Raw genomic sequence first — 20,992 nt, 5'->3', positions numbered from 1 at the left:
TCCTGAGCAGGGAGGAGAAGGCTCTCCCTGAGCTGGTGCCTGCTAAAATATCAGTGAACATGGTCTTTTAGTGGAAATAACCTGCTGAAGTCTGAAAGGAAATAAAGATTGCAGACTGATCAGCAAGTGTAGTAGGTTCAGCATCTCTGAAAGTAAGAAGTTACCAGCCTTGTTCTGAACTGCTCAACACAAGCAGCAGTGGCTCAGAGCTGTGTGTGGGTACAGGTTTGCCATTGCTGCTGCAGTGCTGACAGGCAGCAGCTGTTGCTTTCTGCCCTTTGGTCTGTGTTTCCAAGTTCTGGAGTTTTCCTTGATATAGGGGATGTGGTGTCGATTTAAACCACTTTGGGTTGGAGCTGAAGATGTGTCTCATTTGGGAATGAGACTGTCCAGGGACCTTTTTTTGTCCCTCCCTCTGAATATTGAAGAGTAGTTCTAAAGGTGAATTGTGTTTGAGCTGAGGAAACAGCTGTGCATACGTGATCCTGCTGATCCTGGCCATGGTGTTGTGTTTAGAAAGCTTGAATGCAGCACCCCTGCAGTAACACAGCATTTAAAGGCAGATGAGTAGGAGGAAAGCTGAATGGCTGCAATTACACCTGTATATTTTACTATTTACTTTTTATTTTGTATTTATCCCAGATGGGCTGACAAGTCTATCAAGTGATGAGGTCTGTGTGGTTGCCAGCTGATATGATCTTAAGAACCACTGAACTTAAACAGAGCACTAAAAATACAGTTCCTGTCTTGCAAACACTTTGGAATTCAGCAACAACAATGAAATTACTGGATATACTCTCCCATCCCTAAAGCTTTGAATATATAGGGAATGGGAAATAAATGAAGGAATGTACCTGTGTTACTGAGAGCTGGCAAAGATCTGTGCAGCAGCATCTGTTTTATAGTTGTTGGTGCAGTAAAGACTCAAACTGCTTGAAGGCCTTTTATTTTTAGGCACCAGGGTCATTTCGTCTCACCTTTTTTTGAGAATGAGGTAGAAATATATTTTAAGTCTTTGATGATAGAAATCCTAATGTTCAAACTTCATTTTTCCCCTCTTTTTTTTCTCAAGGTACTGCAACTGCTTTATGCAGAACTTTGAGTTGGAGCACTTATTCTTGAAGATTTCTCATTGTTTTTCTGCAACTCTGAAAGCAGAAAATGTGTTTGTTCTTCAGTTGTTAAATTCTTGTAATTATTTATCATCAAAGTGTAAATCAAATACCTCTCATCAATCTGGGCTTAAGTGGCACTAATGAAATTTCAACAGGAGATGATGGTCAATTAATGAGATGTTGAGAACAGTAAGTTTTGATTTTGAAGTTGGTACTTTATTATTGACCTCTAGTATAGGTGTCTAAAATATTTGTTCTCTCCTGGGCTTGGATCAACTGCAAGGACAAATTCTCCCTTTAAGCCATTTGTACAATAGAAACTGATACGATTATGTATAGACTTGGATCAATAGTCTTGAAATATAATTTTTTATTTCTGTATAAACTAGAGACTGTAATGAGAATTAATAATTTTCTTCCTTTATCCATCCAGATGTTTGCTCAGCTGTTGTGGAAAGCTTCTTCACTTAAGCAGATGCTGTGATAAATGACCTGTGAAATGGATGACATATGCAGATATTTTTTTTTGCATTACTTATGAGGAAACTATGTTAAAAAAGCCCAAAACCACAACCCCAAAAAATCAGCCCTACATAGAATTGTTTTCAGTTTGAATATAAGGCCAAACAAGTAGTCCTATACAAACCTGAGTATGGAAAATGGATACCTTGAGAAGACTCCTAAGCCCCCAGCATCCCTTCTTGGGGTGTTTGCATACAGAGGGTTGCAGTAAGATGTTGATTTGCTTGATTTGGTTTGCTCTGAGCACAGAGGGTCTCTCACAGTAGTCCCCAGCCAGGCAGGTGGCTCAGAGGCCGTTGAGGTTGCTGTTGAACTCGCTGGAGCGCACGGTGAGTAAATGGAATTGCATGCCACGCTTGGGGCGCGGGGCAGGAGCACACAGCTCTGCTCTTCCTGGGAGCCTCAGAGTGTGTGTGGAGTGGGGTGTGCAAATGGCATCAGTGGGAACTGTGTGCCACACTGGACACAGGCAGGTAAATTCTCTGTCTAGGCACCCCTGAGGATTCCAGGATGGTGTTCAGTCAGGGATTGAACCTTGCTTCAAGGTTACCATTGAAGTAGTTACAAAATTACTGGGCTGTTTGCTGTCATATGGGGATCAAATAGTAGACCCTACAAACTGCAGAATTTCATCCTTTCCCTGGTTTTAACTTCTATTTCTGCAAGTAAGGGCATTTGGGCACAGCTGATGGCTGTGTCCAGAGTCCTGTGGGTGCCTTGCCTCCTCTCCTGGGGCTTTCCCATTACTTGCAAGTGGTAAATAGATGTGGGTGGATCCTGCATGCTTGGAAAGTCCTCTCAAGCTTGTGTATCTTTCCTTCTGTGAAATAGAAAGAGGTGTTGTTTGAACTTTTTCTAGCATTCAGTGCTGTTGTCTTCTGCAGCCTGTAGGCATGAAAGACTGATGAAACAGGTAGTTTCTTTATATAATATTTTGAACAGTAGGTTTCAGTTGTCTTGAAGCAGACTGAGAGGAAGAGGCTCAGCATAGGCTGGACCATGATAACTTTGTGCTGCTGAAGGTCAGGTTTCTGTTGATCTTTTTTCATGTACAATGTCAGAAATCTTTCAAAATCAGGATGGGTAGCAGGAGGGGAAACCTTTTTTGCAGACCAGCACGTTGAAAATCAAGGCTGTTCCTGTGACAATGAGAACAGATCTTCAGCTGGTACATGGAGGGCTGCTTTTTCCTCTAGAAGCTCTTAAAGACATTCAGACCATGTGTCATGTCCAGCCACAGTTCCATGTCACTGTGAAGCCAGAAGACTGACCTTACTGACTTGGCTTTCACAATCATTTCTACAGAGCTGACTTAATTCCTGGTTTAAAAATGACTTGTAAATACACAACCCTGGGGTTTGGATTTTGGTGGAGGTTATTATGTTTGCTTTTTTTGTACTGGTGTTTTTATCAAAAATAGCTTGGCACTCTTAAAATTGCTTAAACAGGACCAGGGAGTAGTGGCCTGCAAGCGGCAAAGATCTGTTTCTTCTGTGTTGGAATAGTACACGGTGCAAGATGTTACTCAGCTTCAAACCTGTACAGAATGGCAGTGGTGGTGTTTCAGCAGGTTCTCCAAGATAACAGCAGCACAATGACATGAGGGGAAGCTGCCAGTTGTGCTGATGAAAAGTGTGAACTGGCCTGGGACGTGATAGCAGCCACGGCTCAATCACCACAGGGGGCACACTCACCTTGTTGTGCAAGAGACAGCGTGGGGGTGGCTGTTCTAGTCAAGGCAGTGTTCCAAATCCTGGTTCATTACATCCAAAACTTAGTGCAGAGAGGGGTGGGTGGAGGTGGGGGTTGCCCCAGATAAGGTTGGTCAATTGCCTCTGGTCATCTTTGATCACAGGTCTGTGAAATGTCATCACTTCAAAGTGGTTTCATGAAATACTTGTGCAGGATGAGTACTGCATCCCAGACTTAGAAATATCACTGGATTTTGGGACAGCCATTAGCACTGCTGTGGAAAGAAAACAGTCTGATTTGCCTCTGTGAACTTCAGCATCAACTTGCTGATAATTAGTCCTAATTTTTTCTTTCCCTTCTGCACAATTGTGCATTCTGGGGAAAAAAAAAAGTTCTTATGCTTTAAAGTGAAAAACCAGCAAGCCCAGAAATATGGAGTCCAGTGAATGATTTCCATGCAACATTAATATCTTTAGTTTCACACCTAAAGTTTTTCCAAGATTATAAATGAACCCTCCTAGACTTTGTGCTCAGTGTATTTGTTGTTAGACAGAATCAAGAGTTCTCCAGTAATGTACTGCTGCCCTGGGGAATCTTAACATCCCTTCCCAGGGAAGTTAGCAGGATCTGTATCCTGGTGAGTGGAGAGGTTTATAAAATATCCTGTTTTAGCACTGGTGCTGTGCATTTGCTGGACACATTCTCTGATTTCTGGCCTCAGTAAGGTGAACTGGCTCTTCAGTTCCTTAACTTATCTGTCCTGCTCTATGAATAAGGCACAGGTGGTGGAACATGATGAGCATTTGAGTGAATCAGCAGGGTCTTATGCCAAAGAAGGTTTGAGTTGTCATCAGCTCCATGAACAGGGCTCTGAGGAACTCCTCATCTGGAGGGAAGTTGGTGAAAGTGGCAGAGTTCCAGTTTTAACAGCTGTCACTCCCTATATTCCTGCAAACTGGAAGGATTTTTCTCTGTTCACAAAAATATTGTCTCAGGACAATGATTTTTCCTCAAATGCTTTTTGTCCACCTCCATAGCACTGCTGCTCAAGTCTGGAAAATTCTGCAATATCTTTTTCAGTAACATGCTGTAATACTAATCAATACTGTTGAGTGTAGAGCCCCTGCAGCCCCAGTTTCTCAATCTCAGGGGCTGTATATCAAAACCAGGTCTTGAAGTCAGATCTGAAGTACTTTTTACAGTGTCTTGCATAATTTGTTATCTGTGAGGAGGAGGTTCAGTAGTATGGGTAGGACACAGATAAGTTTGTTGGTATGGCCATAAACCCACCTTTTCTAGCAAATTCCCTAATGCTGATCCAAGCAGCAATGCCCATTGCCTGTGTGCAGTATATATTCTCATTTCACCTGCTCCCATGTACCTGCCCCTACAGACTCAAAAGTGTCTAGTCTGTTTCTGCTTCTCTGGTCCTTGCTCTGGAACAACATTCCTCTTATTTCCTGGAGAGGGGAGTGGCAGAAGTATTGACAGGGACTAATTTTTTTCTGTGGTTTTGAAGTGTTAGTTCTCCCTTACCAGGGAGGCTGCTAGCAGTTATTAGCCTTCCCCCAGTAGGATTTGAGCTTTGTACACTCACATTTGTGAGTGTGACTGTGCCGTGTGACTGTAACTGCAGAATCAATACTTCTGACTTTATGTTCTCAGGTGATCTGTTTAAACAGCATACATTGAAATTGGGACAGCTTTTGTGTTTTTTCATTGTACTTTGTCTTCCAGGAAATTGGCACTGGAGCTAAAAAGTAAATTTTATTGCACATTCAGTTGCTATTATGATTGCTTGAATGCAGCTCTTGGTTTGATGGGAAAGAAGCAGAAATGCCTTATTTGCAGTAGTTACTTGAATTTGGGATTGAATTATTTTCTACTTCTGATGCTGGTGTTTACCTTGGCACCTTTTTGGTCAGGCAGAGGAAAGCCAAGTGTCACTGAGTGTAAGATGCTATCTGCTCCGGTTTCCCCACTTAGAAGGATGTTGAGAGAATAAAATTTCAAGTTAAACGGGACCTACGCTAAGGGAAGTGCTGCATCCTTTCTACTGATCAGTAAAGGTGTTGGGAAATACTGGGTGTGTCTTTGAGCTCAGCCTAGTCATCTGCACATGGGTGGGGAGAGAAGAGATTCCACCTGCAGCCCAAACCAACTCTCTTTAAGCGGAGGGTGACTGGGGGCTGATGTTTGCTTTTCTTTTGGATGTGAAGACCATAAGCACTACTTTAAGTGCTTTTTACATTTATTAATAATATTGCCAGTGCTTTACATTGCTTTTTCCCCCCTTTTCCCCGTTTGTCTCCTCCAGTTCAGTAATGGTAGGCTCCGTGTGTTGCAGGTCACATGGTTCCATTACACATATGTGTGTGTGTATATATGTGAGATGCCTGGGGACTCTGCTCAGACTGTGCTGAGCTTCCCTCTTCAGAGCTGCTCATCATTTCACAGAAGTCACCTGCCACCATGATGCCTGGGGGCTTATCTGACACCAAGCCAGCTACTCCAGAAGTTCAGCAGCTTGTTAACCAGGTGAGTTGCACCCTCTCTCTACATTAAATTACTTGTGTGCAAAGAGGCCATTCGTGAAGCTTGTGTAAAGCCTGGGAGACTGAGCTGGGTTTCAAACTGAAGAGGCTCATGCTAAAAGTGGCAATCCCTGTGACTGGCAGTGTTTTCTCAGCAGTCTGTGTAGGAAATGCCTTGGTAAGACTGAGAAAAGCCACTTCTGTGTCTCCTCTTTGTCCATGGCATGGTACTGGCTACCTTCAGTTAATGTCTGTGTGAAGTTCCAGGCCCAGCTCTGCTATGCCAGCAGTGAGGTCACTTGTTTGAAATGAGAGGTGGCATACTGGAAGGGAAGAGGTTGTACCTAGTAGAGTTTATTCCTCAGTTAAGGACTGCATAGGACAAACCACATGCTAGTATGCAGTAAAGAACTGTGTACTCAGGACAAAGCTTTTAAATTGTGTGTTCCCTGCTGGCATTAGGTGTTTTCTAGAGTCACGACTGTGATACAGGGGCTGCTGGTGGGGCAAGATGAGCTTGGCACAAGGCAGGCCACTAAGTGAGCCCAGTTGCCAGGTGGTTGGTTACAGGCAGTGGTCCTGAACTGGAGCACCTGTGTGAGCAGCAGTGCAGCAGCTCTTTTTAAAGAAAGTATAAAATGCATCCTGAGCAATGAAAGGGGTTCCCACCCATCCAATCTCCTCCACCCTTCTGCCTCTGAAAGATGAGCTCTTGTCCCTTTGGCAATTGCATTTGGGCACTCTTTGAGGAAGCAAAAATAAGAAGTAGCAGAGCTGAATGCATTGGCCGATACTGCAGCACACTTGCTACACCTGATGTGCAGGGTATCTCCTTTGCTGTGCCACCGAGGACAGAGTTTGCACCACCATCCTTCCATCCTTCCACATCTTCTGCGATCTTGCAACTGAGACCAGGCAGCCCAGTACTCTGACAGGGCTCTTTTCTATAGTCCACTGCTGGAGGGGATAACTTTAACATTCAGTTTACTGATTAGAAGACACTCCATGTTACAGGAGGTGTCTGATTTAGCAGAGTGATACAAATATGCTGGTAAATTGATACAGGTCTAAGTTACTCTTAGCAAAATGTAGCGGCTGCAATCCCGATTCTCTGAGGATGCCAGGGTGTTCTGCACTCCTCTGTCACCACACTGGGCATCCTCAGTGACTAGGAAGGGGGATGTGGGTTGAAGTCACCTCTAGCCCGCAGTTTTCTTCAAAATTCTTTTGCCCAGCCATGTAGTTTTTATACTCAGGGTTGGGCAGAGCCATGTGCTCACTCCCCCGTGCTGGTCTGGCTAACTCAGGGGTGTGTATCACTTTCTCTTACTGAACTCGGGGAGTTACACCAGCACATGACCCCCTCCACTGACAGAGTATTTATCAAAAGCACCCTGTGGTCAGCCTTTGTGTTGAGATAAGTCAGCTTATTTGCAAAGGCTGTGGTCAGTCACACCCTGCATTGTTCTCCAGGTGGAATGTCAGGCTCCGCAGCTCCTCTGAGCCTTCTTCCACGATAGGGCTTTATTGGTCATTCACAGCTGGGCTCACCAGAGCTGGGGACATGTACATGAGGGAGGGCTGGAGTTCGGGGTAACGGGTTAGTCAGAGATGATTTACTGCAGAGCAGAAAGAGAAATGGATGATTTGCAGTTGTTTGGGGGGCACTGACTGAGTTACTTGGAAGCAGTACCACTGTTTGTTCTATTTTGGCAGAAATGTTTGGAGGAGCAGCACTTGCAGAGATCAGAAATTGCCTTTCACCTATGGAGGGGAGACCCTAGCAAGGGACTTGCTGCACCTTTGTGTATTTGCCATTCTTGTTTCCTCATGTTTAAGATGGGGCCAGCTGAGGGCTATGAAATTTAATTAATGAGTCTGTGAAATGCCTCAAGCACTATACCAGATACTGAGTTTCATTTTCAGCGCTGGGCTGTGTTATTTATGGGTCACCAGCAGTCCTGCAGTGTGTATTGGAGGTGAAACCACAGCACTTGGATGTCTGTGAGTGAACAGGCACTTGAAAATGTGAATGCTGGTTTCAGGCAATGCTAATGCTCCCAGAGTACAGGGCACACAGGGAATCTGAAATGTGGATAGTGCAAAGTTTCTGTTTGATTCCAGAAAAGGACTGATTCTAATTTTAGTGTTCTTTTGCTCTCAGTAGCTTCAGGAAAATGAAAACAGATTGTTCTTTGCTCTTTATTTTCTGCAAGGTGAAATTTCTGCCCTGTGCTGAGAGCAGGAGAGGGAACGCTTCCTGATCCTTTCCCCTTTTGCAGAGGCTTTGGTATAGTTCTCTAAGGAAAATATATTTATGGAAACCTTATGGTGGGGAAATCTGCTACCCTTCCAGCATAAGTATCACCTTTTAATGAAGCAATGTGGGGGGCTTTTATGCTCTGCTGAGCAGAGAAGCAATTCCTATGATTTCAGTGAAGCTGTGAAGAGCGTTTGCAAAACTTGGGATGCTCAAGGTTTGTCTGCTTATGGGATTACATAATTATTTACTTATACCTGTGCCTTGTCTCTAGCCATCACTAGTGAGCTGAGGAATGTTATTTATTTGGTCTCCCTGTTTTACAGCTGTTGCCCAAAACCGAGGAATGTTTTGGGTTTAGGATGCTGTTAGATAAGAGCTTAGGAATGTTAATTTTTTCACCCGAGGATTAAGGAGCTGTTTGCCTTCATGATTTTACTGAAGGCTCAGTCTGTAAATGAGAAATGGGGGATATAGTGGCCAGAGGAGAGAGAGCAAAACTGGAGAGAAGTGGCTTTCTTTTGTTTTGTTCTGAGAGAGGAATATCCTGCACCAAAAGTTGCCACTTAGGAGAATTCTAGGAGGCCCCTGCCCTGGTCAGCTGGAAGGTTGTTGGGAATTTCCCTGGTTTGCCAGAGTTAGCAGCTCCTCAGCTGAAAGAACAGTTGTCTGTTCCTGGGGATAGAAACCCTGTGAAAGCTACTCAGCAGAACAGTTGGGTCAGAGATCATGAGGAAGCTGAACAGGATGATAATTTCTGGCTCTTTGGAAATGATCTGGATATTCCTTGGGTGCTTTCTGTGAACTTCCTGCTCGGAAGGAATGTCATGGGAGTGGCAGCCAGCTGCAGATGCTTATAGTGGGAAAGTTAATTAATTCAGTGGGTTGCTGTGAAACAGGTGGGTGGTGAGAAGCGCTGAGGTGCTGCTGGCCTGGCCCAGGGCAGCCTGAGCAGGCTGGCACTGACACTGACACTGCTCCTCTGCCCAAACTCAGAAATGCAGCCGGTCATCAGCGTGCCTGCCAGTGCAGAGGGGCACCGTGTCACCCAGCCTCTGCTGGTCTCTGCTTTCTGTGTGGTGGTCATGCAGCCATCATCAAATGGGAGAGTTATTATTTCTTGGAGAAGTAAGGAAGAGCAACAGCAAAACCAGTACCTTGGACTTCTGAAGGGAAGGCTTTGGCCTGTCTGGCAGACTGGTTGAAAGAGTCCCTTGGGAGGCAGTCCTGAAGGGCAGAGAGATCCAGAAGGCTGGGCATTCTTCAAGAAAAAAATCCTAAAGGTGCAAGAGCAGGGTATCCCCATGTGCCAAAAGACAAGCTGGTGGGGAAGAAGACTGGCTGAACAGAGGGTTTTGGCTGGAACCCAGGGTAAAAAATAGAGTTTATAAGCTTTGGGGAGAAGATGGGGCAGGCAGTTCAGGAGGATTACAAAGGTATTGTGAGGTTATGCAGAAAGTCAGAAAGGCAAAAGCCCTGTTAGAACTTAACTCTGGTCACTGCCAAAAGCAATGACAAAAAGTGTTCTTATGGTTACATAAGCAACAAAATGAGGGCTAAGGAGAATCTCCATCATTTGCTGCATGTTGAGGAAATCATTGCTACAAAAAATACAGAAAAGGGTGAGGTACTTAAAGCCTTTTTAATCTCAATCATTAATAGTCAGACCAGTTTTTCTACCAGCTCCCTGAGCTGTAAGACAGAGACAAGGAACACAATGAAGCTCCCACAATCCAGCAGGAAACAGTGACCTGCTTCTCCACTTAAACATGTGTGAATCTGTGGGGCTGGATGGAATCCACCTGAGGATACTGAGGAAGCTCATGGAAGAGCTCTCCAAGCCACGGTCCATGATTTACCAGTGGTCCTGGTGAACCAGGAAGGTCTCACACAACTGGAGTTTGGCTGATTTGATGCCCCTCTGAAAGAACATCTAAAAGAATGGTAGGAAGGAGGATCCAGGGAACTACAGAGCTGTCATGCTGACCTCAGAGCTAGGGAAGGTCAAGGAACAGCTCATCCTGAGTGCCATCACACAGCATGTGCAGGGCAACCAGGGATTCAAGCCCAGCCAGGATGGGTTCATGCAAGGCAGGTTCTGCTTGACCAACCTGATCTCTTTCCATGACCTGCCTAGTGGATGAGGGAAAGGCTGTGGATGTTGTTTCCCTCTGACTCCAGTTCCTGCAGCATTCTACTGAAGAAGCCTGGACAGGTGCACTGCTCACTGGGTGAAAAAACTGGCTGGATGGTTGGGCCCAGGGAGAGGTGGTTACATCAGGCTGCTCAGAGGTGGTGCACCCAGGGCTCAGTGTTGGGGCCAGTTCTGATTAATATCTTTACTGATGATTTGGACAAAGGGTTTGAGGGCGCCCTCAGTCACTTTGTGGAGTTTCATTAAGGGAGTATGTGTGGAAGGATGAAAACTGGAGTGGTATATGTGAAACAAATCCCTAAGTGTCTACCTGCCAATCATTTTTCCCTTTCTTTTTGCAGGTGAAGCCACAGTTTGAAAGCCGGGCAGGCATGAACTGTGGTGTCTTTACAGCCATAGTATATAAGACTCAAGTGGTTGCTGGGACAATGTACTTTATTAAGGTTTGTATATATTGTAGGAGGGAGTGTTTTGGAATTAAATGATACAGGTGACTTGCAGAGTGGCTTACAGCCAGAAAGAGAAGCAAACATCATAGAAAACTGTCTGATGTGAGTAACAGAAGTGGGGACTACCTCCAAATGCTTATAAAATTCCTCTGTTTGGCACTACTGTAAGCAGGAATATAAATATTATAAAGTAGGAATATAAATATTAAAAACATGCCCTATACTTATTCAGATGTGATTGGTAAGCTTCTTGGGATTATCCCCCTCAAGGACTATAGATTGCCTTCCCAACTCAAATTATTTCAACAAGTCATGACTGGTTTCCTGTTTCCTTTCAAGGCAAAATAGTATCTGATCATTCACTTGTGTTTGTTGGGGTGAAGTTGAAGTCAGCTTGAGGAACTGTGGAGAGACAGAGTGAATTTTGAAATGCAGTGCACACATGTCTGCTGGCTAGTTTTGCATGCAGGCAGCTGTGTTGATGTTTTGGTTTTTGATGTGTCAGGTGCTACAGAGGCACACAGCCTGCCTGCTGGTTCTTTCTGTATTTTCAAAAGCACCCCTGCTGCTGCAGAGGAAAAGTGGGTAATGCTTAATTTGGAACCCTGTGATAGCACCATTCCTCCTCTACTGGAAGCCCTGCCCGATGGATGTGAGCAGCTTTCTGTGAAGTAGCACAGCAGAAATGTCTGGGTGTGTTTTTCATCTGAAGGCCAGCAAGCACTGCTGAGCAGCAGGCTGCCCTTGTGGAGCAGAGCAGGCATGGCCTGGGACACATGCCTGACAGGGTATGCCATATTCCAAGGGAACTGGAATAATTCCTTTATTAGAGGAATTGGCCTGTAATGTTTGGGGGAGGGTAATTCTGCAGAGAGACACTTTGAGCATTAGCTCCACACTTCTCATATTTAGTTGATCCCAGGAAGGACAGATCCTGCCAAACCTTCTTCTTTCCCAGGTGCTTCCTTAAAAGAACTCTTAACTCAGAAACGAAGATTCTTGTATTACTGAACTTGGAAGAAAACCATTTGTAACACTGGACATGGATGATTTGTCTCTTCTTTCCCAATTTTACCAGTGATGGAAAATATCACTGTTGGAATACACCCTCATTTTAGCATTAACTGGAACAAATTCTGTCATGAAATTAATTCTTTTATATTTCTGAATCTTCCACCTCACTGACATTTTACCAGCAGACTTACAGCTGAGATGCAGCCCAGGCCAAGCATAGTGCCCCACTGCAGCCACCAGAAAGCATGTAAAAACCTCATGGAGCCTAAGGCATTAAAGTTTCCATGTGCCTCACCAAGGGATAGTTTAGCACCTGTTGTGCTTGGCTCTTTAAGAATGAAATTTTACAGCTTCCTGCCAAGTCATTATGTGAGGACTTTCTGGGGGAGAAGGTGAATTTCTCTGGAAGAGTATTTATTCCAGGTATTCCCATTCACTCCCAAAAGCACCAGGATATGTCAGGTTCCCTGTTCAGGCACTGATGTGTTTGGAGTAACTCTGCAGACCAGGGATCCTGGCTTTCAGGTTGTCATTGCTTCTCAGGACCATGTGCTGGTCTTTCTGTATTAGATCTTTCTGTACCTTTGGGAGCTGACATGGTGTCTGCACTGTGTCCCACCCCCAAGTCATGGAGGTTTCCTCATTGTCCCTTGTCTCCTACGAGCGTGTCAGGAAGTTGTGAGCAAATGTGCTGGCATCCTGGTGACTGAAATAGGACACCATCAAAACCTTTCTCCTGTTGCATCTTCTGGTGCTTCCACACCCAAGCAGTTCTGCTCATTTTCCCTTCACCTGAGGTTGAGGGTTTGTAATGTAGTTTTCTACAGGTGTAGACAGTTTCTGCCACCACTTACTATCCAGACTTGGATAAGAGCTGTTGAAGTAAAAATGAAGATGCATCTAAAATTAAGATCCTGAGAAAAGATGTTATTTCAAGAATGTAAAGAACAGCCTTTTGTTTCAATCTGCTTTGAGCCCATGATCCTTACTTACTTGCTCTTTTGGTTTCCAGGTCCAAGTTTCCAATTCCGAATATGTCCACTTAAAGGTGTTTCAGAGTCTTCCTCATGAGAACCTGGGTCCCAGCCTTGTCAGCTTTGAGACTGGCAAAACCAGAGATGACCCTCTGAACTACTTCTAAGACACGATGTGTTGCAGTGCCTCACCTCTGCAAATCCTAAGGGAATTCTGCCCATGACAGTGAATAAAATAAGTTTGAAAAGCTATTGTCCATACTTTCCTTTTGCTGCTGATATACCTGCAGAGGTCTTTCTTGTTACCTTTCATGTCTGCCACAAGACTAAAATATTTTTAATTAAGATACAGAATAAACATAAAGTTATCTGGAATATAAAAAAAATTTAAGGAAAAAAAGCTGAGCAAGATAATAATCAATAGTGAAAACCAGTGAAGAGAACACTAAAGCACCAGTCAAAGATGCCATCTCAAGTCAAAAGAAATGTTTATTGTTACAAATGCATTTGTCCATCTCAAGTTCCTTTCCATGACTTTTCCACAGGACTGAGAACACAAGCAAGTTGGTTTGGTATTTTAAACTCACACACCCTCTAGGGGACATTGCACGCTACTGCTGCAAGAGGATGAGCATGATTACCAAGGGAATGTTTGTTTCAAGCTACTGTAAGCCTCTTTCTCTTCCTTGCAAAATTGCCTCAGCTCAAGTCTCTCATCAGGTCATTGCCCATAAAATACAAAGTACAATTTAAATCTCCACATATATTTACAGTTGCAAAACAGCACAGAAAAGACTGAGGCTTTCCTCTTGTTCCTTGCTGCAAATATATGAATGCTGCTGTCATTCCCCTTCTGATTTCCAGACCAAGGAAGTCCACAAACAGGACTCAGCCACAGAATTCTCGTTTAGTTGCACTAAAGCCTAAGTTAAGTTGCAATAAAAGTAGGGTTTACATTAGTGCAGGTAAAAGGACAGCCCTGTGACTCTCAGGTTTGGAGATTGCACAGGAAGGGAATGGCATAAAAGAAATTGATTTTTTACACCATGACTTTAAAAAAAAAAGACACTTTGTTCTGCCTTTGTTAGTGCAGGAATCAACATTTTGGAGCCTGTAGAAAATGCACATAAGAACCAGCCAGGGGAACACAGCAGAGAAGGTTGCTAGAAATAAGCCAGTTCATCGTGCTTTGTCTTGCTGCCCTGGTAACTGTGGAGGCTCAGCTGCTCATTCTCGTGGGGGAGGCTCTTGAACACCCTCAGGTGCATGAACTCCTCGTTCCCAACATTGACCTGCAAAGCACGAGACCCAGTGAGATCCCTGCAGGGGAGCACCCTGCAGCAGGAGGGGTGGCAGAGGCTGGGCTGGTTTGAGGATGGAGCAGCAGACAGGCAGTAAGAAAAAACATTGGTTTGTTTTAAACCGGACTAGGAGCTGTGACTTTCCAGAAATACCACCTAATTTCCCATGAAAATGAAGATAGGGAGGGGGCTGGGAAGTGGATATTTCTGGTTTTTTAATGCAGAATTCTTTTTCTTGTTAAGGTTAAATCATAAGCATTCTCCTCTAGTTAAGAAAGGAAAAAAACCCACCATTCCAAAGATTATGCACATTCATATAAAAGAAACAACCCAGTGTCCTCTACCTTGATGAAGTAGTTTGTTCCAGCAACCAGCTGAGTTTTAAACTCCACTGCAGTGAAGACATCAAAGGTTTTTCCTTCTTTTTCTTCTATCTGAGCTTTTACCTTAAGGAAACAATAGGTTCTTTAGGAATCATGCAAGATTCAAGTATTTAGGACTTCAGGCTTACAGTTCACTGCTGCTGAATTCCCCAACACAGAGTTCCTGCTTTTCCAAGACATTAAAAGATCCAAATGAATCACGTTAAGTTTTGTGTGAAAGCAGGACCAGGAATCTAGGGAGGTGGCAAAGCTGAGTCAGAGGTGGGAGTCAGTCACTACAGGCTGACACCAAGTCTGCAAAACACTTGGCAGTTCTTTCAGCATGTCTGCTGGAATCTGTGTTTTCAAACTGCAAAACAGTGCTCAAGAAGTCAAAATAACCTGTCCAGTACCCAAGAGGGAGCCATGAACTCCTGAGATGCAGCTCTTCTCTCCTGCACTGGGCACTCTAGCACATTGTGGCTATATGGAAAATTCTTGGTCAGGAAAGCAGAAAATTTCAGCCTTTGTTTTGCAGGGCAAGATGAGTGAGTCCTAGAGTCCTTGCTTGCAAAGTCCTTGCCTGCTCCAGGCTGCACCTCCTGCACTGCATCATTGCACAGCCCTCCCTTCACTCCCAAGGCAGTAGTACCAGCAGTGAGTAGATCCTCCAGCTACATGGTGTACTTCTCCTTCTTCCTGAATTCAAGGAAAATAGATAGATCTGCACTCCTGCCTAAATCCCACAGGCTTCCTTGGGGAAAAACAACTGCCAACTTGCTATTGCTCAGGTGCTGCAGGTGAAGCAGGAACACAAGAACCATTCCTGCCAGAGTTATGCTCTCCCACCTCTCCAGCTCCCAGAACTCTGGTGCCTTTTCAGTGACCATCCTGTCCCTGTGTCCATGCTTTTTACCTTCTCTCAGAGGCCATACCTCTACACTCCTTCCAGGTTACCATCAGTATGTCACAAGCAAGATAATGATGTTTGGATACTTTCCTGTTTGTTTTTTGCCATAGAGAAACCCAAGCTGGATTCTGAGATGCACTGAAGGGCACAGCCCCAGAAAGCGCCATGATTCAGTCCTGCCTCCTCCCCTTCCCCTGAGTCAGAGGTTGGAGCAAGTGGCTTCAGTTTTCATCACACTTTTACAAATTTTAAGCAGCAGGGCAGACATAAGTCTCCCACTGACCCTTTCCTGTCCTGTGCTCCTTTAGCAATCCTAGGCAGCTTTGGTTTCTGAGGTCACTAAATCACCCCAGCTCAGCACATTTTGTATTTCCAGCAGCGAGCTGAACACGGGGCCCTGGGTGCAGAGAGCTCAGAGTCCTGCAGCTGCAGGCCTGTCAGGGTGTTTGTGGCAGTGAGTCACCACAGCATGTGACAAACCAGCACCCTGAGTCAGTGTGCAGAGGGAGATCCCAGACAGAAATACTCTCCCAAAGACCTGATCTCAGGCTGGATTTGGGAGTCCTGGAGGACAGGAGCCAGCACTGTGTCCTGCTGGTACCAAAGTTAATGGCACACTGGGCTGCATCAGCAGGAGCCTAGCCAGAAGACAGGCGAGTGATTATTGCCCTTTACTTGGCCTTTGTTAGAAAATGTGGAATCCTGTGCCCAGTTCTGGGCCCCCAGTGCAAGCCAGACACCAATAAACTGCAGTGAGCCCAGTGAAGGGTCACCAGGAGCACTCCATGAGCACACCACAATGGCTGGAGCACTTGTGCTGTGAGGAGAGGAAGAAAATGAGCTTGCTCAGCCCAGAGAAGAGACGAAGGCTTTGAAGAAAACTTTCCAATACCTAGAAGAAGCCAGGGTCTTTCCAGGGATGAAACTTTCCAGATGCCAGAAGAATGAGACACAATGGTCATAAACTAAAACTGGAGGCTTAGACTGGATATAAAGAGAAATATATCCCCTGAGGACATTCCTGCAGTACAGCAGGAGAAACTGTGCAGTTTCCATCCTTGGAAGTTTTCAAAAACTGACAGGAGAAAGCTCTGAGCAGCCTGAGGATGCTGACCCTGGGCTCAGGCAGGAAGTGCAGTCCCTTCCCACCCAAACAACCCATGATTCAGTCACAGGGCTGGAAATGATCACGCTCTGAAGGCTCCCCACTGCCCTGCACGGCCTGTTTGCCCTGCACTCCCAGAGCAGTTAAAAGCAGATGGTTCACAATCACCCTGGATAAGCTCTGCCACATTTACCAGTGAGGAGCCAAGGCTGAACAGGCCTGGGTGCAAATCCTGGCTGTGAGGAGGCTGTTCCTACGGGATTCCTAGGCCAGACACTGCCAAAGGAAGCCTTCCTGCCCCGTGTGACACTACACCCACTGCGGGTCACAAAACTGAACAACATTCGGCCATCACAAGGATTCTTACGAAACTGTAAAATGAAGGCAAGAACTGGAAAAGCAGGAACAGGGAATATTTTTATGGCAAGCAAACTGGCAGGCTGTAATAAATCTCCACAAAGACCTGACTTTAAGCAAACAAAATGATTTGAGAAGGCTACCTTGTTTAACAAAATTAATGTTTTCTCCAGCAGTGTCCAGATGAGGATATGAGTGCATGGGTAAGTTTCAAGTTTGGGTTTTCCCACCTGTTTTTAATTTAAGGAAGTAATTTAAACTGGCAGTCAAAACTCTATAAAGTATTTAGGTTATTTAAATGAAAACATGAGATATTTGGTTAATTCTGGTCACTTCTGAATCCAACAGATTCAGGACTTCAAACCTAATTTTAAGCCATGTTAATTGTATATCTGCATCACCTTTAACATGACATGTAGGCCTTTTCAGGTCAAAGCAATAATTATGACTCTCAGCAATTCTCAATCATGTGCTCATTACTGCAAACTCAGGCTGGTGCTTAGGAGATGCACATATCTCTCCCTTTTCCTAAAACACAGAATCCTCAGGCTGTACAAGCTAAATGTTAATTTCAGTGGCTGCTGTGCCTTTGGGTGCTCTGTACGTGTTTGGGAACTCCTCCTGCCTGGGGAACAGGCCCGGGCAATGACAAAGAGTGTCAGAAGCTGGAGCGCATCCTTCATCTTTGCTCTCCAGCTTACCACATCCTAGCCGACAAAGCCAAAAAGCAGAAGCAACTTGAGTTTCCATGACAGAAAGAAGAACATGTGCTTTGAAAAAACTTAGTTGCACGATAGCATATTTAGAATAAAAGCGTGTGGTCCAATAACGTGAGCGGTAATCTCAGGTACTGTAAGTGCCATCAGGATTTGGAGCTAGCTGTGGTTGGAGCTGAATTCTGTGTTGGGGAAAAGCAGAAGCAGCAAAGAAGCTATCTTGCTTTATTCCACGTTTCACCTTCTCAAAAAAACTAACAAACCCCCCCTTCCCAGGCAAACAACAAAGAACCAAAACCCCACACGTAAGCACAAGGTTTAGATTCTGTAGGAAGCACAGGAGCTCGCTCCCCGAGCTCACGGCAAAGGCTCTGTGGGGTTTCCCCGCGCACCGCGGTCCCTCTGGAGTCAACAGGGCCACGCCAGGCGGGCACAGGGAAGGAGAGCTCCGGGAGCCGGCGACTGCTCCGTGCATTCCCCATTCCTCCCACCTTTTACACCGGAGGCGGTGTCTCGGCTCAGCCGCGCAGGGCAATGGCCGAGGCCACCCTGGGCCCCGCACGGGCCCCGCACGGGCCCTTCCCCGCCGGCGGGACCCTCCCGGCCCCTCACCTGCTCCGCGATCCGCTGCGTCTCCTCGGTGGCGGGCCGGGCCGCCGAGGCACCCCCGCACAACATGGTGGCACCGCTCTGCTCCGCTCCGGGCCGCTCCTGACCCTCGGCAGGGCCGGGGCGGTGTCGGGGGCGGCGCCGGGCCCGGGGCTGGAGCCCGCGGGCGGGGGCTCGGCGGCTGAGGCGGTGGCGGCGGGGCGGGAGCGGCCGGGCCCGGCTCCGGCTCCGCCCAGCCGGGGCGGGGTAAGCGCGGCCCAGCGGGACCAGCCCTGCCCGCGCTCGGCGGGAGCATCGCGGTCCGATCGGAGACAAAACCAGCCCAAAGCGACACTTGCAGTGCAAGTTGCCGGCAGGATTTATTCTGTGCCCTGGACCGAAGGGCTGCGGCTGCTCCTCAGCGAGCGGCGCCTCCATGACAGCCCCGCGGGAGGACAGGGCCGCCCTCAGCCGCTGTTTTCCCTTCCCCTGTGGCACCTCTGCCAGCAGCGGCGGGTTCCCTTAGCCGCATGGAAAGGTCCATCTCCAGGCTCCTGTCGGAACATAAGAAATTCCTCTGGCTGCCCTGGAGGACTCGAGCCCCTGCCCAGGGGGCTCAGAGACCTTGGCACAGAGCCCAAAACCCCTGTGCCTTTGATTTAGCCCTTAGAAAAAACAATTACCAACCTTATATGTAGAATTACAAGCCATGAAAATTTAAGTAGAATGATAGTGAATTTATCACAGGGTGAAAAATAGATTTTTAGAGCTTTAGAATGGGGGTCCAGGGGGCAAGATGGAGGAATCTGGGCATGTCCAGCCTTTCTCCTTCTTCTTGGCCTCCATCTTCTGCTGTGATGTTGGCACTTTTAGATTGGTTTAGAGTAGAAGCTCACTGTCTAACATAGGTGATAGGTATTGGAAAGTTATTGTAAATATTGTACACGTAGATTTTAGTATAAAAAGATAACACCGCCCTGGGGGCAGGCAGAGTGCCTCTGACTGTCCTACTGAGCGGACCTCGGCAGGTCACGAGAAAGAATTTTGTAGATAATAAACAATAAACAACCTTGAGACCAAGAAATGAAGAGCTCTGACTCCTTCTTCGACCCTCGGACTGGGAAAAGAGACTTTCTAACACATCTCGGGGTCACTCTGACCAGCTAGAATCCCGAGAGGCTCCCTCGTTCACCAGGTTCACCATTCCCTCTCCCAGGCTGATTTTGCAGCTCCTCAGCCGGCAAGCGGAAGGCAGTGGTGAATTATCCTGCCTCTGGGAAATCCCTGAGGAGATTTCAGTCTGAATGTTCAGGTCTTTACCTAAATTTCCCCACAATTTAAACATCCAGACTCTTGCAAAACCAACAACAAACACCTACCTTCCTCCTCCTGCTTTGCAGCACCCCTTGGTAAAGTTGGTCAATATAAACCTAAATTTAACAATAGCAGGTATTGCAAACTGAACAGAGCTCATGGACTGACAAGGAGGACACGGTGACCAGCATGAAATATAATGGGGAATTTTCTTTCCTCTGGTATCATCTATAAATAAATTCTTTCCTGGGGCTTTGGGTAGGCAGAGTTCTGCCAGGTTTGTCAGGAGACTGGGGATGAAGGGTTGGGCTCTTCACTGGGCTGCTTCCCAAGTTTTCCAGTGGAAATCCCACCAGAGAGCTGATACACTGTTGTTGCTTCACTACTGGACAGTTCAGGAAACCCCACACTGAGGCAAGCTTTCCAGTGGCTTTTTGAGCCATGGTGGGAGGGAGGAGGCATTCTCATGGGCATCTTCTGGTAGGAAATGTCAGTGGAGGTTCTCAGGCTCGTGCTTGCAACAGAAGAATGTTCCCCAGCATGGTTTCATCAGCGTGTCACATGTGATACACTGACAGGCTTTTGCACAGGTGCCTGACCAAGCCTTCTCCTCTCCTGGACTTGACAGGATGAGGACATATCCCCCTCTCTGCGCATGGGAAAGGGCTTTGGTTACAAAGCACCTTCCCAAAGGGGTCTTTTATTAGTGAACTTCCTTTGTGTCCAGTGTGTGTGTGTGTCACTGCTATCAGCTGCAGCTCTCATGCAGCATTGCAGCTGGAGGCTTAGGGCTCCATGTATGAGAGAAGGGAGGGTGGAAGGAGCTTCCCCAGCAAATACAGCACAGATGGCCACGCCAAAAAATGACTGCAGCCCTTGGAGACTCATTGTGTGCCAGGGTATAATTCCTTTTAAGTAAATGTAAAGAATGGAAAACGCCCAAGGAATGAAAAACACCCAAATGTCAATATCATCTGCTGTATACATAGCTAGTGAATATTGCTCTCCAGACAAGGCAGCTGATGGTGACCTTCTGTTTCTTACACTGTCTGTGTTCCTAAACAGTCTTTGGTTTGTAAATTGTGTTGTTTTCATTTCACTCATTGAACTCTTACATATTTCAGTGCTGTCATCTTTATTTCAGAGGCTGCTGAGCTGGGTTTACTCCGGTAGGAAGGATTCACTTAGCACTAAAACCACTTGGCTGTTGGAATTTTTGGAAGTGTAGCCCGTAACCAAAATGCCTTTTTTGGGCCTCTCTGCCATCTAGTGCTCATCCTTGTTCGTGCAGTTAGGAGCCCCCGGGGCTCAATTCCGTACCCTAAACTGAGCCCACAGGCCACAGTCAGCAGCCTGGGGAAGGGACCTAGGTTTCAGAAGCAGTAAGCAGCTCTTAGCTGAGTCCAGGGCTAGAATGTGGTTTCCAAGATTTGGGCTAGAAGGATTTGTGTTTTCAAACTCAACTTTTTTTTCTCCCTCAATCATCTAAGCCAGTTTTAATCAAATATTGTAATTTGCAAGCCTTACGATTATAGTTGGGTTGGTTCTTATGTAGTGTAGTTAAAATTTGAGCCCACTCCAAGGGGGATGTAACAGATCAACAAAAGGGTTAAAACAACTTGTC

General features: G+C 46.0%; 2 protein-coding genes across 2 annotated transcripts; one reads left to right on the top strand and one right to left on the bottom strand.

The window, feature by feature from the left end:
- The first annotated feature begins 81 nt into the window (after positions 1 to 81).
- On the top strand, positions 82 to 12,965 carry LOC135452743 (cystatin-A-like). Its single transcript, XM_064723131.1, has 3 exons — positions 82 to 5,867; positions 10,620 to 10,721; positions 12,754 to 12,965. The coding sequence occupies exons 1-3, from the start codon at positions 5,802 to 5,804 to the stop codon at positions 12,880 to 12,882; spliced, it is 297 nt and encodes a 98-aa protein (XP_064579201.1). The 5' UTR covers positions 82 to 5,801; the 3' UTR covers positions 12,883 to 12,965.
- A 221-nt stretch (positions 12,966 to 13,186) lies between these two features.
- Positions 13,187 to 18,288, bottom strand: LOC135452750 (cystatin-B-like). The gene is made up of 3 exons (XM_064723144.1): positions 18,079 to 18,288; positions 14,361 to 14,462; positions 13,187 to 14,007 (listed from the first exon to the last, which is right to left on the bottom strand). Exons 1-3 carry the CDS (start codon positions 18,142 to 18,144, stop codon positions 13,879 to 13,881), a joined length of 297 nt encoding a protein of 98 aa, XP_064579214.1. The 5' UTR covers positions 18,145 to 18,288; the 3' UTR covers positions 13,187 to 13,878.
- Between the last annotated feature and the right edge of the window lie 2,704 nt (positions 18,289 to 20,992).

Source organism: Zonotrichia leucophrys, chromosome 1, assembly GCF_028769735.1.
Source record: "Zonotrichia leucophrys gambelii isolate GWCS_2022_RI chromosome 1, RI_Zleu_2.0, whole genome shotgun sequence".
Taxonomy (NCBI): domain Eukaryota; kingdom Metazoa; phylum Chordata; class Aves; order Passeriformes; family Passerellidae; genus Zonotrichia; species Zonotrichia leucophrys.
The sequence above is the reverse complement of the archived record's forward strand: the minus strand, read 5'-3'. Positions and strand labels throughout refer to the sequence as shown.

Coding starts and splice junctions, on each gene's coding strand:
- LOC135452750 (XM_064723144.1), bottom strand. CDS start 18,144: ATGTTGTGCGGGGGTGCCTCGGCGGCCCGGCCCGCCACCGAGGAGACG. Junction 14,463..18,078: donor CGCAGCGGATCGCGGAGCAG/GTGAGGGGCCGG, acceptor TGTTTCCTTAAG/GTAAAAGCTCAGATAGAAGA. Junction 14,008..14,360: donor GAACAAACTACTTCATCAAG/GTAGAGGACACT, acceptor CGTGCTTTGCAG/GTCAATGTTGGGAACGAGGA.
- LOC135452743 (XM_064723131.1), top strand. CDS start 5,802: ATGATGCCTGGGGGCTTATCTGACACCAAGCCAGCTACTCCAGAAGTT. Junction 5,868..10,619: donor TTCAGCAGCTTGTTAACCAG/GTGAGTTGCACC, acceptor TTCTTTTTGCAG/GTGAAGCCACAGTTTGAAAG. Junction 10,722..12,753: donor GGACAATGTACTTTATTAAG/GTTTGTATATAT, acceptor TTTGGTTTCCAG/GTCCAAGTTTCCAATTCCGA.